This window comes from Perca flavescens, chromosome 7, assembly GCF_004354835.1.
Source record: "Perca flavescens isolate YP-PL-M2 chromosome 7, PFLA_1.0, whole genome shotgun sequence".
Lineage (NCBI taxonomy): Eukaryota > Metazoa > Chordata > Actinopteri > Perciformes > Percidae > Perca > Perca flavescens.
In genome coordinates, this window is record NC_041337.1 from 22,691,634 (window position 1) to 22,709,365 (window position 17,732).

Consider the following 17,732-nt stretch of genomic DNA (forward strand, 5'->3'; position numbering starts at 1 on the left):
TAAAATGCCAGATTGAGTCGAGCAAGCATTGTTATAGGCTGATCATTGACATTGGCTGTAATTGGTTAATTAGTTAGAGTCATAGACTGTATAAAGCAGGTCAGAATGCATCAACTGGACATGTGACATTGGTCAACTGATGTAGGCCTATATGTGCTGCCTACATACTATACTATATAGCCTATAGTTTACAGAAATAAAAAGGTGGATTGATGACAGGGACATAGTATAGCTATAGTACAGTATAGCATACTATGCGTTGTAATTTCCGCATTGTTTACATTTTTCCTCGCTCCACAAAGCATAGCAAAAATAAATAATAAGCTGCTGTCAGATTGTTGTCTGTTTATTTGTTTTTTAAACTATAATACAACGGTAGTACGTAGAAAACGTGGCAGGCGTATTGTTAGAAGCATAATAGGCTATATAAAAACGCCAAATCTGAAATACAACTATTGCATGAAAAGCATTAAGAGAAGCCTACGTTACCGCTTCCGCATTTAAAATAACTTCTACACTCTATTACAATACCGTTATGTTTAGAATACGTGCTTAAATGCGCAGACGATCCTTCCATATTAGTATTTATTCGCAAAATATCATAAAATTACACTATTTTGCTTAAAACAATGAAGGTTCACGTCAGTGCCACAGGAATACATATGGAAGCAGCCCATTGGCTTGTTCCACGTATGACGCGCCAATGCGGAAGTGAACCACCGCCGAAGGAGAAAGATGGCAGCTCACAGGTGCAGCTATTCGGCTTTTTTGCTCATTATTTGTAGTTTGTCAAGGTTTTTTGTCGCAGACAGTCAAGAAACGACACTAACTGGCGATAACCATGCCGCTGAGGTCGATAATCCACAAACAGCCACAGAAACAGCGGGACAAACGGCCGAGCAGCCTGCGGTGGAGGAGAAGCTGTGGGAAGCAACTGAAGAGGCGACTCCGGATGATGCTGACACCGACAAACAGGACACTTCTACTCCCGAAACCGCTGCCCCCTCCTCGGTACCACAGCCTAAAGACGATTTTCAAGAGGAACTGGTTATCAGACCGCTGCACTCAGGAGATATTTACACCAGCTTCCAGTTCCGCACACTTTGGGAGACGGATTTCATGAGAGGAAACAAAGGTAAGCTAACTGTTAGCAGTGATTTAACATGCCATTCATTTTTAGTCAGAAATAAACGTGTTATTTTTGTTAATAGAATACATGTGGTCGTATTTATACCCTTCATTTAAGTGATGGCGATTATATAGCTAGTCGTGTTTGTTTTACATGGTGAACCGGTAGCTTAAATCTTTACTTGCATGCACCTTGTTCTTTACAACAGAAAATATCTGTTCCTGTACAATTTTAGTCCCACAGTTTTTGATGATTGTGTTATATTGTATTTCTCAGTGTCCCACTACCGGCTCTTTCCCAAGTCCCTGGGCCAGGTCATCTCCAAGTTCTCAGTGCGAGAGCTGCACATCTCCTTCACGCAGGGCTACTGGAGGACCATGCAGTGGGGGCAGCCTTTTCTGCCGTCCCCTCCTGGGGCTGAACTCTGGGTCTGGTTCCAGGACTCTGTGACAGAGTGAGTACGGCCCTCTGGTGGAGGTGAAATAAATGTTCTGTATTTGCGGATTTATGAGAAGAAAGGGAAAACGAGCACTATTTTCCCAAATCCTAGTATGTGCTTTATCAGCCATTTTCGTTCCATTTTCTGCCCTTTTTAGTGTCGATGGCACCTGGAAGGAGCTGACAAATGTTTTGTCAGGGATCTTCTGCGCTTCACTGAACTTCATTGACTCCACCAACACTGTTCAGCCCAGCGCATCCTTCAAACCGCTGGGTATAGGCAACGGTACAGAGAGGCTTCTTCAATCTCCCTTTGCATTTTGTAGAGCTTTTGAGTGATGAGCCTGAATAAAAGCGTATGGTGTGATTAGACACCTTAAACTCTTGCAGCATGCAGGTGCTACAGATACTGCCCAAGAAGTATGTTATTAATTACAGACTGATTTTGTTTTTTGTGTTAAACTTGAAGTGACGGACCACCGCTTTCTTCGCTATGCCACCCTCCCACGAGAGATTGTTTGCACTGAGAATTTGACACCCTGGAAGAAACTCTTGCCATGTGGATCCAAGGTGTGTGTGTGTGTGTGTCTGTGTCTGTGTGTCTGTCTTCATTTCTGTCTTTCTGTCCTTTGTATGATGATGCACATACTGACATCCATGATCTTTCGTCTGTAGCGCCTCATATGAGGCAAATCTTCTCAAGATCATATTTTCAAACACCCTTTCATTGTGTCAAATGTTGATGACTGCAGCTAACTGAGTTTCTTTTTCTCTTTCTTTATGTGGTCATGTTGCACTTGCAGGCTGGTCTCGCTGTCCTGTTAAAGTCAGAGAAACTCTTCCACAGCAGTTTTCATTCCCAGGCAGTGCACATCAGACCTGTGTGCCAAGACTGGCAGTGCAAAACCACATCCTGGGAGCTGAGACAGACGCTGAATGTGGTCTTTGACCTGCACACCCCCGGACAGGGTAAACGAGGTGAGCAATATCACATTCTTCCTACATTCATCTCTTATTTAGGTTTAGAGGTCCTGAGGTTTGGTAGTAGAATAAAACATGATTACTCTTTGGCCTTAGTTAACTTAAGCCGTTTGTTCCTTCAGAGTGGTCTCTGTTTAAGATGTTCTCTCGGACCCTGACAGAAGCTTGTCCACTGGCCTCCTCTAGTAAAATCTACATCGACATCACAGACAACCCTCAGGTTTGACTCCCACATAATATGCTATCATGCACTCTTAAGTGATTTAGTTTTTTTTCCCTCAATGCAAACTTCACAGAAAGAGGATTAGTTTTACTGAACTGTCAAAGCAGTATGAAGGTGCAGATATTCAAAGGTTCCCTTTGGAGTTTTTGACCCCTAGTAGCATTTATTTATGAGCTGGCTAAGATATGCTGCAATGCGCCAACAAAGGAAGCTAAGAAGAAGAAGATTGCAAGCAAACATGGACTTAAACAATGCAGGCTTTAAAAAAATTTTTTAATCTGCTTTGCAAAATGGAATGCACTACACAAATTTGTTAGGGCTCAAGGATACACATAATGTGTTACACTTAATGTAAACATAACCTTTTGTATACAAGAAAACTCCACAGGGTACCATTTGAGATGATTTGAAACCAATGTAGCAAGGTGTAGAATGTATTATCTTTGTACAGTATGTATATTGATGTGCAATACAAGAGTAATTAATTGTCGTTTTGCAGGGAGAACAGTTTGAGGTGAGCCCGGCCACTCCCCTGCTGGGCCAGGCAATGGTGCTGGGGGACAGACGAACCTTCTCTGTCTACGATCTGACCCACCAAATCACCTTTGGCACTGTGCGCTCCCTCAACCTGCTAATCCGCTGGAAATCCAGTGAGGGTGAGTGAGAACAGCAGGGCATGACACGCAGCTTTGTGTAAGAGACTGGACATGCTGGATGGATGGATGGATGGATGGATGGATGATAAATAAATTTAAATAGCTCAATACAGAATACAAGAAAAAAACCTTAGCATACACTTTAAATAATATAAGATGTATATCTATAGAATACACAATATAAAGAATATACTAAAATACATTATACATATACAAAACTACTACTATTACTAAAATATAGTTTTTTAATATTTTTTTTAATGCAGTGAGGTAGAGTGGGAGTATGAAGATGGAAGTGTGTAATCCAGGAGATGGTGGACAGAGATGTCTACCATTGTGTTTACAAAAATACAGTATGTCAACTGCATCTGTTTGTCATATCTCTCTTGGTTACATGATGTAACTACTGTTCTTCTATTCTCCGGGTTTGCATTGCAATCATCATTGTATCTGCAATTTGTTCTCTGTTTTCGGACAGAAAGTCCTCAACAAGCAGCAGCTGAAGTGACTTTCAGATTGTAACGTGTGTCAGTTTTTGCAAAACGTATTCAAGGCAAAAAAAGCAAATACGAAAACACAACTTGTATCCAAGATGGTTGTGTTTTGTATCAAAGCAACACTGTACTTATTTGTTACCTAGAGGTTCCTTTTTAATTTTTCAAACATTAGGGTGAAACTTCTTTATTACAGTTTTTCTCGATTGCTTAAACACATTTCTTGAAACTATGCCTCGTATTCTCAAAACAGTAAACCCAAATCCACAACGTCTCACCCAATTCACCAAACATCCTATTTTCAGGTCAAAATGAAGCACTATATCAAAACCATTAACTCTTGCTGAAAAACCAAACTTTGACCTCAGACGGGACACACAAGCCGTCACAACATACACACTAAAACTTCATTTTACACACTGGTGTAATAAATTAAAAACAACATTTCCAAAACTGTTAAGTTATGTTGCCACAAACCTTTTCAGACACAACCAATGGTTACATTGGCACATTTTATTCATTACTGTATTACAGTACTACACAGTAAAAAAAAAAAAAAAAATATTTTGCATCAGCATCCCGTCTTTGCTCTGGTTCAGGCCAGAGAATCTCGTCCACATCACAGGCTATATTGGCCCTAGCCAGGCAGCGGGGGTAAAATCCTCATGCATGCCTGATCCACCCCTGGCACGCATCTATGGATATGTCTAGGCAGGCTTCTTCCATGGCCTGAAGGAGGTGAACACGTGTGAAAAAACTCCTCTATTGGGTTAAGAAATGGAGAGTATGCAGGCAGAAAGATGTTTGAAAATATTGGGTTAACCCAATATTTTCCAACCTCTTTCTGGTATCTGTAAACCAGTCACGAACCAGAGCAGCGCGATGGAAGCTGATGTTATCCCAAACAACAACATAGTGAGGGTGCTCTGGTTGTGCTGGTTCCCTGTGGTCCAGCTGGAACATATGCTCTCTTAGACCGTCAAGGAATGCAAGAAGGAGCATAGTATTATAGGGTCCTAGACTGGCATGGCGGTGGAGTACCCCTCGTTGGCTGATGGCTGCGCACATCGTGACATTCCCTCCACGCTGACCAGGGACATTTACAATAGCCCGATGGCCGATTATATTCCTTCCCCTTCTCCTTCATCAAAAGTCATACCTGAACATATTCCACTCGTTGGTCTTTTACCCTGTCAGAGTTTCGTTCAAAAGGGACGCGGTACACCTGTTTCATCCGGAACCGATGCTTTTGGAGGATGCGATCAATTGTGGAAAGGCTGATGGAATTTATTCCTTGAAAATGATTATTATCCTCAATCACTCTCCTTTGAATCTCTTGCAGGCAGATTACATTATTGACAATGACCAGGTTTACAAGCTCCCTCTCTTGCTCCTCTGACCAAAGCCTTAGCCTCCCACCACCAGATGGTCGTCTCTGTATCCTACAAAAATAGAAGCACACATTATTTAAATTTTATGGATTTATTTAGTATTACAGAAGCATAGTACAACAGTGCATGTGATGTCAAAGCACAGAGTACAGCACTCAAAAGTTACTGTACAGAGCAGTCGTACTGTAAGTACACCTACCTGTTTTCCTCCCTGAAGGTTCTGATGATGGAGGAGACGGTGAAGCGACTCAAATTAGGCTGGACTCATTGCCCAGCCTCCCTCATGGTCCTACCATGGACAAGAACATGGTCCACTAAAGTGGCTTGAATTTCATCCGAGACTGCTTGTCTCCTTGCCCTTACTCCTCCTCCACCTTGTCTTTCACCACGTCCTCCTCTTCTACCTTGTCCTTCACCATGTCTTCCTCCTCTCTCTCCTCGACCATGTCCTCTTCCTCTTCCGCTTCCTCTCCCTCCTCGACCGTCATTTCTCTGTGGATCCATTGTTCCAAAACTCAATGAACTGACTTTGGCCATTTTATCTATCTATTGAAAGTTCTGATTGGTGTGTGATCAATTTTGACTCGTAGTGTTTCCACCTGGGTAATTGTGTGATAATTGAGCTTCAGCTGTGCTGACTTGAGCTGTGCTTTCTAAATGACAAAATGGTGTAGGCAATGAGAAATTGAGGGATTTGTGTGTAAAGTTTTGCAGTAACAGTTCAACAAATCTGACTCGTGTCAAAACCAGGGAATAGTGTTTATAGTTTAGTGAAATGGGTGTGCTTTTTGAAAAATGACGTTATGGTTTTGAAATTTTAGTTCAAAAGCCTGGTTATAGTGTTTAAGCAATTGAGAAAAACTGTAACTGATGTTTTTGATAAAGTCAACAAGAGCAACAGACCGGAGTCCTGATTTTCAAAAGAACAACAGTCATAAGTCATATTCTCTAACTCTTCTTTTTAAATGTGAGCATATGCAGTGTTTTCTTGTCTCTGCTGCAATGTTTCCCACATGGTCAACCATTAAACCTCCTTGTCTCATAATCCCTGCCTGCAGGAGACATGCTGCGTCCCTTGCTCCACGGTGAGCGTTATGTGGCTGGTTACGGGCTGCAGACAGGAGAGATTCACACGCTGATGTACAACAACCACCCCTACAGGTCCTTCCCTGTGCTGCTGCTGGACTCTGTGCCTTGGTACCTTCGTCTCTACATTCACACCCTCACTGTGGCCAGCAAGGGAAAGGACAACAAGCCCAGTGAGTGACTTTAGAAAGCCAAGTAGGATGCATGTGCACACAAAATTGCAGCCACGGTGTGAAATTAACAATTACAAATGTGCCAAATGCTGGAACAATTTGTCTATGATTTGATACATTTCTAAAAGCCATAACTGGTTACTTTTTGACATCATAAAAATTAGATTAGCCTTACGTGAAATGAGCCAATGTAACATTTCTGTGTAAATGTACTTTTAGTTAACCAGTGGTTATGTGATGATTAAAAAGCTAGTTTTAGACAGTACCTGCACTGTCCATGCACAGCACAATTATATGCACAAAAGAACTCTGTCCCCCCCACTCACACAAGTTAGTCTGCATTGCCGTGACCGTAGATAACAGAAGCGTGGCTGTTTCTGTCCAAGATTTAAAAAATGTTAAGGGTCTACTATTCCATGATTCATAATTGTCTTGGAATTATTCTTGTAATGCGTGGCAAATGCTGCTGTAAACACAAGAAGAGGCTGATTTCTAGTGTTTGCATTCACTATTTTGTATTAAGTGGAGCTAATGTGGAAATGAAAATAACTGTTTACATTAGTAGGAAAGAAGGATAATGTAATTCTAGTAAGACAGCCAACTTATTGATTACTATGCTTTCATTTTTATGACAATCCATTCTGTCGTAGGGTTTTTGCTTAAAAAATGATTAGCTCTACACTGATGGGTACAATTATTGGACTAGCCTCATGAGTTACATACTGTACCTTCTTAGTTTCCTTAGAGGAATCATTGTTTCGTGTAATTCCATGCAGATGCATCATTTCACCAGAGGGAGGAGAACAAGAGTCCTATTTTGTGTCATGAAAGCTGAAGCCTTTTATTTTGGTCTACCTACTGTACCTATCTTGGTGCGTGGTTCTTGCTCAAACATTATATATATATATATATTATAACTTCCCTTACTACAGTGGCTTCCTTAGTATAGCCACTGTAATTTTGTAAAGTGTCCTTGTGTTTCATGAAAGGCGCTATATGAATAAAGGTTGTTGTTGTTGTTAGGGTTATTATTATTAGTAGTATTATTATTATATGAAATAATGTTATGAATGTGTGGAGTTTTGTCACATTGTATCATATATCACAACTTAGTGAAACTACAAAAGGCTATGGATAAACATTAGAATAGCCTATTAATGGTCACTCATGATTTAGTTTTTTCCTCCGCCAGGCTACATCCACTACCAGCCGTCTAAGGACCGTGTGAGGCCCCACCTGCTGGAGATGCTGGTCCAGCTTCCTCCTAACTCCGTCACCGAGGTCACCGTGCAGTTTGAGAGGGCTCTGCTCAAGTGGACTGAATACACCCCTGATCCCAACCATGGCTTCTATGTTGGGTATGGAGCATGTGGAGTTGTTCTCAAAACTGATTATTTCCAGAGGATGCTAAAAAAAAAAAAAAAAAAATAAGGCAGAGACACATTTTGCTTCTTGTGTCCCTTCAAAAGTTGTAGGTGTTGTATGGTTTTGAGGGATGTAAGAGTGGGTGGTTTGAACATCTGTGAAAGCTTCGTATTGATTGTTCTGTTTCTTCAACATTTAGGTCTTCAGTAATCAGCTCTCTTGTACCAAGTATTGTCGCCATGGATACAAACAGCACTCGGGAACAGCCACTTTTCAGCAGCTTGTAAGTAAAGAGTTTTGTTTAAGTTTCTATAGAGAAACACATTTGTTGGGGAAAGTCGAATGATACAATTTCCCATCTGCTTCCAGTTTTCCCTGCAAAGAGGAGTCCAGCTACTTTGTGCGTGTCTATACAGAGCCTCTGCTGGTCAACCTGCCAACTCCTGACTTTAGCATGCCTTATAATGTCATCTGCCTGACCTGCACTGTGGTGGCCGTGGGCTACGGCTCCCTCTACAACCTACTGACCCGGAGCTTCCAGATAGAAGAGCCCAGCCCGGGATTGGCCAAGCGGATAGCCAACATCATCCGAAAGATGAGGGGTGTGCCGCCACTCTGAGGCTGGACACGAAAGCCAACTGGCTCTTCTTTTAGAAAGGAAGATTTCCTTTTGGCAAAACCACTGGCTAACGTGACATTCAGGGAAGAACCGAGTCAAGCGCTGGTATGAATGTTTTTAAAAAAAAGTCAACTTGAAGTTTTTGTTTTCGAATGGAAGAAGATACATTTTTAACATAAAATGTATTCAGGATAATTTCCTGCGGGCTAAGGAAAAGAAAATATAGACATTTCTCTACTTGGGTGGAAAGTAAGAGCTTTGTTATTGTTTAACAAGAAACCAAAGCTGTGTAGTATGCTGCTATGGTAACCGCATCAGAGGGCTTTGGTTAGACTGTTTTTGTTTCTGGATGTTTGAAGCCATAACTCCACTACATCATAAAATAGCCATCTGAGACATTTTGTTACTATGAGTGGTAAAATGATGTTTCTACAAATGCAGCATTAAAAAGCCTCAGAGCTCCAATAGAAAAAGGACGAGGACTGCTGTCCTGACCTGTTGATTGCGATCCTCCCTGCTAGGAAAGATAAATAACTTTCAGAATGTCATATTTCCTTTGACAGGATATATCTTTCCATATCCAACCAGAAATTAACACAGCATCAGAGTCTTAACTATGGGATATGCCAGAAGTATTTCCTCTTTAATAGTTCATTTGTGTTCCCTGAGACACGTTTTAATGTTTGAGAAAAAAAAATACTAAAAAGTTACCAAAACCATAGTTTTTTTTAAAAATATGTTACAAGCACTAACATTACTTGTCTGGTGCTTGTTCTTGCTCTATAAAAAAGGAACAGCCCTCTTACCAAACATTTATTTTGCACTTGGTTGTTGGATGCATGCTTGAATGTTAAATGCGATTGTCAGCAGGTCTTTTCATAATGAATTGCCTTTAGTTTGTCGGGTTGTTGACTCATTCACTCATCAGTTCAATGCAGTTTCATAAAATTACCATTTCCCATTAAATACAACCATGTGTTTGGTTATTAAACTTTTTTACCAATAACAATCCTCTGGTGTGTCCGTGTGTCCGTCCTTTTTAATACACTGAAACATGTTGTTTTATTCAATATATATTATATTTCTACCTCTGTGAGAAGGTACACCGTTCTAAACTGCACCAAAGCTAGAGCTGTATTACTTTCCGCTGAATGCCCACATTCTTTGTGCAAACAAACTTGGCCCCACTTCTGGCAGTCTCTGAGAGAACAAACAGAGACGTCTCTGTGTTTGGCCGGTCAGCGATTCTCACCCCTGCACGTTTTTGGCAACAACGTGGAACAAAAACAAAGAAAAAAAACAGCATTCCACATAAGTAATATTCATATGTGGTCAGCTGTGAACTATGTTATCTCTCTAAGCAAGTAGATATACACAGCTGGAAAATATAGCTCTGCTGGCTCAGCCGTAGCAGTCTTCGTGTGAAGTGGCTTGTCACAGCAACAGAGCCTTCACTTTATGTAGCATATATGTTTGTGATTAGCTAGACAAGTACACTTTTTAGTCACTTAAATTACAGAAATAAATGTGTTTATAGAAAATTCCATTTGGGCTGCATTTGAGGTTGTGGTGCAACAGTGTTGAAACCTTCAAGTAACAGACCTTCTTGGCCACCTCTTTAAAATAGTCTTGTTTTCTGCCAGTAAGCACTTTCCATTCTTGGCATTATTCATCATTTGTTTTTTCAGCCAAGCTCTCGCCTAATACGCCCATAAAAGAGACCAGTGAAACTCAAGATGTATAACCCGCAAGGTGACATACATAAGACATTTCTAGGTTCTAGAAACATGTTTATTGGTTATAATACAAAAAAATGTAAATTGCTCCATACCTTTAACCTCTACAAGCAACTGATACTGTATATAAGTACAGTACATGTTTCATCCATTTAGAATATACTAGATGATACAATATCAATACTCAACAACAATGTGAATTGATTTCAAAGTAAGATTACTGGTATGGTAAGATGGCATGGTTTTATGTCGGTTAGCCTAATAGCTAGTTTGATTTGCATTGAGAGATGATTTTATGGAAAGTACCCCATGCCAATCTCTAGGTATGGTGAAGGGCATGTGATGATGTGGGGCTATTTTAATTCCAAAGGCCAAGGGAACTCTATCAGAATTCATAGTATCCTGGATCCATGAAATAACTGGCCTTTAAAAATAAAAATCTGCCTGCCTCTATAGGAATTTAACATAGGGGTGTACTTACTTATGCCCCCTGTATTTTAAGGAAGATTTATTTATTTACGATACATTATTCATTCACAAAAAAAACTGGTTAAAGATTGGATTTTTCCTCTTTTTTTTTAATTAAGGCATTAAGATCAATTTGCAAAAGATGATTTTCTTTATTCCTCTTTTTAGTCAACTTTAGCATGGGTGTCCTAATTTTTTCACATGACTGTACTTAAAGTACAGGCACATAAAATGGCATCTTATCTAGATTGAAGGAAAACAATTTACTTTTTTCCCCCACAAAGAATCCAACTTTGTGCAAGCCAATGCTCAAGTATTGTACCAAAGTGTGCTACTACGGAATTGAAAAGGTAGGGAAAATGAACATGATGCTTTTTCTGTGTTGTTGCATTAAAGATTAAAGAAGTGTTGCAGAGCTGTCCAATCAGCAGGGCTCACTGCAGGCGTGGCCGCAGGTTGTCTTGCAGCACTTCTGCTCTCCTGGACACTGACCATCATGGTAGCAGTACTCAGCACACATGGGGGTTCCCTGGGGAAGGGCGCAGCGACCCGGCTTCACTGACGAGACAAAAACATACACAGTGTCAACACATTCATTTGATCACACACTAGGGAGTTTTGCAACTGTTGCTCACATCTAACCTGTGTATGGTGCAATGCACTCGTGTCCACATCCATTGTGGCAGCACTTCTCATCCTTGGGGCAGTCGCTATCATTGGAGCAAAATTCAGCACACAGTCCTGAGCCCCAGTGCCTGCGAGGACACACTCCTGGTTTAGCTGAAGGGAAAAGAGACATTAATATATACAAAGAGCTGAAACAGAAACGTATAGGCTACTGTCCATGCTTGATTCCCACATCATGTTCAGTCTCAGAGAAGATTCAACCAAAGATTTAACAGCTGACCACTTGAGAAAAAGTACAACATTGTGGCTCGTACTGAAAGCAGGAGGGACACAGACAGCTCCACAGTCAAAGACACAGCATTTGTGGTCAGCAGGACAGTCTTCATCACACACACACCCCTTATGTGATGGGACAACATTAAGGCGACGTGGGCAGTGGCCAGGTTTGGGAAGAATCACTGAGAGAAAGAAGCAGTGAAGCAGAACAGAAGAAAGATCAGCTGTGGAAACTGGGATCACATTAATAAAGGTGTGTGGTTGCCAAACAACGTGTTGTGGAACGGAACACACAAACATTCACTCTTTTTCAGAATAACATACGTTAAACACATATTACCATCTGAGTCAAAACACGTACCTGTTAAATTGCCATCAGCTTCTGCAGCAAAAACTATGTCAAAGTGCACCGATGCACCAAGTGCTAAAATCACAGCACAAATTGCCGACCAGTGTTGCTCCATGTTAACTTCTTTCTCACAAGAATGTACTCCTGTTTGAACAAATATCCCAGTACACAACCTGCAGGCTGAGCAGTCCAGCCAAATGATGCTGGGTCCTTGTGCCTGTAGAGTTACATTCCCATCTCTGCACATTGAGGGGTCCTGAGCTATTTGATGGGATGTGACAGAAGGCACACTTTTCCCAATCAGCTGCTTCCCAGTGTTGCAACTAGTAGGTCTCACTTTAGTCTTTACATGCTTATTTGTACATTATGTGTGCCTAAACTAATATACATATTATACAATACTCAAGTTGGTTTAGTTTCATGTGAGTTTGTTTAGGAATTAATGATGGAGTGTTTTTTTGGTAAATTACATGATGTTTATGTCATAGTTTTTGAAAGTTGTCAACAGTGCACACACTCCTACCTTGTGGCAAGGATCAAAGAAAACAAAACTGGCACTCACAGTCACTCAGGTCTTCTTTTGCCCACATTAAATAAGAAGACTACTTATCTGTGAGTGCCGGAGGTTTGTTTTCTTGGACAATTCAGGTATAATATAATAGGATGACAACGATTGTATTGTTGGGCAAATCGTGGTAGGCTACGTAATGATGACAATGTTATGAATAAATGGCCAGCTGTAGCTGTTATTGATCATGTGTTTGTACTAAGTGCTGCTATTGATGTGCTTTTGGGATTAGAACGTTGTGCTGTTACATTTAACTTGGCTACACTTTTCTAGCATTTCATATTTATAATGTTATTTCAGTCTTGTGCTGTGGCTTTAATAGTCCTTTTTATGCTAAATGTCACTTAAACTACACTATGTAACAATCAAAGATCATCCCCTACTAAGAATGTTATGTATCTGGCAAAACATGGAGCGTTCTCAGTCTGACCCTGTGTTTCCATCTAAGGGCATAATGAGGAATTACATGTAAACTGTTGCAGTAAATGGAAGGTGGTTTAGTCGTTCTCACTAACAATTTTGTTCCTTTATTTGCATCACACTTGACAAGACAGGTTTTTAGGGAAGAGGTATGCAGAAAACTCATCATTAAGGTCAATGTGCAATTACCTGTAGCTCTTTACAGGTGAAGTTAAAATGCAGTACGCTGACCATTTTGAAGGGAGGGAGATGACTACACATTTATAAAAAGAGCAGTTCTCCCAAAATATAAATTAAAGCAAAGCGAACAGAAAGTTTCACTTAAAGGCTTAGTACGGTATTATTGTGCCTGGATGACCAACAGTTTCATACACTGTAATCCTTGCACTCTTCTCATTCCCCCTCATTGCCTTTTCATTTATTTTTCTTGTTTTACTCCCTGTATGACTCTAGAACACCCTCCATGGGTTCTTGCTTGCCTCTGTTGCACCAGCATCTGCACCTGAGTCATATGTTTTTTTTTCTGTAGATGAAATCTGACTTCTGTCCTTAAGAACATGAAAGACAACGCTGTGTACATGAGCCATAATACGACCACATTAATAAAATCGTCTGTACAATTACATGTGTTTCCATCATGAGACAGCTTGCACCTTTGTATATTTTAGATACTGGCTGAGCTCCCTTTGCTGTGAGACTGGACTGTCTATCTGATTCAGTGACCTGATCCTGATAAGATGGTCCCACTACTGTGCTGTGTGTCATCATGGTATACTAGCCAAATGCACAATATATCAGCAATACATTTGTGAGTCAAGCCTACAGCATAAAACTACAGATTCATGAAAGGGTCAACCCAAATAGTTTTCATATGTGGCTATTTCTAATTCTGGAAAGAGTTGCTGTATATTATGTATTTTTCAATGCTGTGAGCAACATAAACCATTCAGCTCCATTGTATCAGGGAGGAGGCAAAACATTTTCAGATCTGTTCTGTAAGAAAAATTAGTAATACCACAAATTACAGTTTTTTCCAACTGCTTACACACAAAATCTTTTCATGTCACACGATTTTTGAAACCTCTCACTCAAAGTGCAAAACTACACAGCAAATCTCCAAAACCATAAGCTATTTCTCAGCCTTTCACTCAGCTTTCAATTGCAATTCTCTACCTAAGACACAAAAATCTAACAGGAAGTGACTTGCTATCCATTTCTAAACACAACCAATCAAAATGCTACACTTATTTACCAGGGCACACACACACTTCTCACATTTGCAAATACATTATGTCATAACTGAACACTAACCAATCATTGCTTTAGTATAGGCCTATACATAGGTCAAAGGTCAGATTACCTGTTTTGAACAATGGATGCCAACAATAGACAGAGAGCAAGGGGAGGAGGAGGAAGAGACAGGGGATAACAACGAGGAGGAGGAGGAGGGAAGAAGAGTAAGTAGGAGAGCCATCTCTGATCAGGGAGAGAAGCCCATCTTGAGTAGCTTTACAGTGGTGTCCATACTGCATGCAACTATCTAATGACTATTTCAGCATTACAAATCAATCAGACTTTGTTTTGCACAAAGTGCATACAATTCTTTGTATATATCTTTTTAATATTTTCTGTTTCACTGTAACATTAGATTGTTTTTTACAGGTGCACTTTTCAACCACATTCAGCATATTACTTTCCCTCTAGAACATTGTAAATGTAGCTATAAGCCTATGAAAGACAAAAGAGCTATAGATTTAGAACAACAGTGTGTACATGGTATATCCAAAAATGTACTATTATGAAAAAAGTGTTTGCCATTTGATGCAAATGCTTCATTTTGAGATGTGTTCATGGTATTTTGAATGCAGTGTTTGATTTTGAAGGAGATGTGAGACATTTAGCATTTTGTGCGTGCAGTTTTAGGAATTGTGTGTAGAGTTTTCCATTACAGGAAAAAGTCTTGAATTTAAAATTCCTACCTAAGTAAATATATGCTCAGCAAAATGTACTTGATGCAGCAGAATGGCCCTTAGGCCAGGGATATATTGTGACATATTATGTTATTATCGAATATTACTACAGATGCATTAACATGTATGCATGATTTTTGAAACCTCTCACTCAAAGTGCAAAACTACACACCAAATTTCCAAAACCATAAGCTATTTCTCAGTCTTTCACTCAGTTTTCAATTGCATAAAACACTTTTTTCAAAACACAACACACCATTTTCTACCTAAGACACAAAAATCTAACAGGAAGTGACTTGCTATCCATTTCTAAACACAATCAATCAAAATGCTACACTTATTTACCAGGGCACACACACACTTCTCACATTTGCAAACACATTATGTCATAACTGAACACTAACCAATCATTGCTTTAGTATAGGCCTATACATAGGTCAAAGGTCAGATTACCTGTTTTGAACAATGGATGCCAACAATAGACAGAGAGCAAGGGGAGGAGGAGGAGGAAAGAAGAAGAGAAAGAAGGAAAGCCATCTCTGATGAGATCAGGGCCACACTTATTCATCATGTGATCAACCACGGATTGACCATGAGAGAAGCCCATCTTGAATAGCTTTACAGTGGCGTCCATACTTCAAACCTTCAGAAATGAGAACGATAGTTACGTTATTGTAACTCCAGATTCTATGGGTATAGGCGTAGCCCTCTAAGGCTACGCTATTGGGTTTATCCCTTCGCGCATGCGCAGTCGTGAAGATTTTCTTTCCCGCCCTCGCGTACAGTACGGGCTTCAACTACGTCGGCAGATATTGTATATGTACAGAGCGGACCCGTTGTTCATCTCCCAACATCAGCTTTTTCTTCAGCTAATGTTACAGAAGCAGGTGGCCCGAATCTTAGAGGGTTACGCCTATACTCATAGAATCTGGAGTTACAATAACGTAACTATCGTTCTATTTCGTATAGGCTTCGCCCTCTAAGGCTACGCTATTGGGTTAGGGCGAAGCTGATGTAGTCAATGCCACCTGCGACATAGACTTTATTTTTATTTTTTTTCCCTCTCTCTCTCTCTCATGCACTGGCAGAAGATCGCATCAGAAGCGTTATTCTGGTAAAAGAGCCTGCCATGGTAAAGACTTGACCTAGCTGGTTGCAAAGCCCAAGCCATGAGTGTAGGCGTGCATGATAGTGAGAGTTGTAAATGATTGACAATTATGGGACATCCATGTTCCTCTCAGCCACCCAGTGTAGGGGGGGTGAGGGTCTCAGACGAGTGACCAGTGAGACAGACGCTGTTTTGAAAGGGCCGCTCCTTGGGAGTGTTCCCTATAGTGTACAAACAGCTGCTGTGTCTGCCTTATGTCCGCCGTGGTCACCGCTGACTGGGGCGGGAGCGGCCACCGGGTCACTGTCGTCCTCATCCCGCTGGCATAGCCGGGGGGAGAAGAATGACTGAGCGGTAACGCTCATAGTGCGTGAGCGTTTGCTCCCGCTGTCTGCATACTCATAGTGAGACAGCAGTGGAGCTCCACGTGCTGCGGTGGGCTGGTGTGTGCTTGTGTGGGGAACGACTGTCATGTTGTCAGTGCATTGTTCAGTGGGAACGAGGGCTGTTGTGTCTCTGGCACTTAACCATAGAGGGACAGACGTTACCCGCGCCCCGACATAGCCACGCCGTTGTGGCTGGGGGTTGGATTAGATCAGGTTAGGGACACCTTCATGGTCCTCTGGCACCGTGTAGCCTTCCGGTAATGTGCCGGCAGCCGCTGCGGAGGGGGGCAGGGGGGAGGAGCGGGGCTCGAAGCCTGGGAAGACGCCGCCGCAGCATTTTATGGCAGTTGTCATGGCGACGCCGGTGCTGGGGGAAAAGGCGCGGGTTTCCGGTGGCCAAAAAAAAGCAGCTTCCGGAAGCAGAATGGATGCCAGGCTCTGCTCCAGGGGGGTTACCGAAGGGAAGCCCACTTCTGTGTCGCCTTGAACCCGAGTGAACGGGGCGTAGCGAGAGACGGGAGCCTTCAGTTTCCCGGGCTGGGAGAGAGAGAGCCTCCTCCACGAACGGCCGAATGCTCCGTGAAGCTCGGCCAGGGTGGAGACCGTGAGAAAGGCGGCTCCTGAGCGTAAACAAGAGCGGGGGCTGGAAGCTCAGCTCAGCCGGGAGCGCTTATGCCTCTCTGGTCTGCCGCCTTTTGATGATCTCCGGCAGATCCAAGAAGAGAGCCTTAGCGGTGGAGGCCACCGAAACGGTGCCCCCGCCCATGTTTTTATAAAAACAGGCTGACTTTGTGTTATAACCACGCAACTTTCTGTTGTCAGGAGAAGCTCGCAGGAAATCGGGGGCACATAGAGAGTCCATGAAAGCATCGGAACAAAATATTTCAGCAACGTTTTGCTTCTTCTCTGTCGAAGTCTATGGCGTCGCTGTGTCCATTTATTTTACTGTCTATGTCGCTAAGTTTACTCAGGAACTTTTACCTTCAGTGAGGTGTGTGAGGCATTTCTACTGTTTGTGACTGCAGAGCCTCATTCAGCTCAACATGTCTGAAAACTTTGAGGACTGGTTGTACTGGTACAGATTGAGCTGATTGGTTATATTACAGTAAAGGAGTAACGTTAGGGAAGTTGAACCTGGAGCAGTTTAAGGAGGACTTTGCGGTGCACTCGCAAAATGACGTTCAAACAGGTAAATAAAACAACACACTCTCTATGAGGGCCTTGTAAGTAAGTAAGTAAGTAAGTAAAGTTTATTTCTATAGCACATTT

At 41.6% G+C, this 17,732-nt stretch overlaps 2 protein-coding genes across 3 annotated transcripts; one reads left to right on the plus strand and one right to left on the minus strand.

Annotated features, from left to right (window-relative positions):
• The first annotated feature begins 681 nt into the window (after window positions 1-681).
• On the plus strand, window positions 682-9,564 carry pigt (phosphatidylinositol glycan anchor biosynthesis, class T). Its single transcript, XM_028582859.1, has 11 exons — window positions 682-1,135; window positions 1,406-1,583; window positions 1,726-1,853; window positions 2,037-2,137; window positions 2,371-2,545; window positions 2,671-2,768; window positions 3,271-3,427; window positions 6,371-6,571; window positions 7,764-7,929; window positions 8,136-8,219; window positions 8,306-9,564. The coding sequence occupies exons 1-11, from the start codon at window positions 736-738 to the stop codon at window positions 8,553-8,555; spliced, it is 1,938 nt and encodes a 645-aa protein (XP_028438660.1). The 5' UTR covers window positions 682-735; the 3' UTR covers window positions 8,556-9,564.
• Window positions 9,565-10,905: 1,341 nt separating this feature from the next.
• wfdc2 (WAP four-disulfide core domain 2) lies at window positions 10,906-12,362 on the minus strand. 2 transcript variants are annotated; one of them, XM_028583624.1, is made up of 4 exons: window positions 12,024-12,362; window positions 11,701-11,844; window positions 11,402-11,539; window positions 10,906-11,317 (listed from the first exon to the last, which is right to left on the minus strand). In XM_028583624.1, exons 1-4 carry the CDS (start codon window positions 12,256-12,258, stop codon window positions 11,184-11,186), a joined length of 651 nt encoding a protein of 216 aa, XP_028439425.1. In that variant the 5' UTR covers window positions 12,259-12,362; the 3' UTR covers window positions 10,906-11,183. The 2 variants fall into 2 exon arrangements, with proteins under 2 accessions (XP_028439425.1, XP_028439426.1); XM_028583625.1 differs by lacking the exon at window positions 11,701-11,844 and having other exon boundaries at window positions 12,024-12,351.
• Window positions 12,363-17,732: the final 5,370 nt, after the last annotated feature.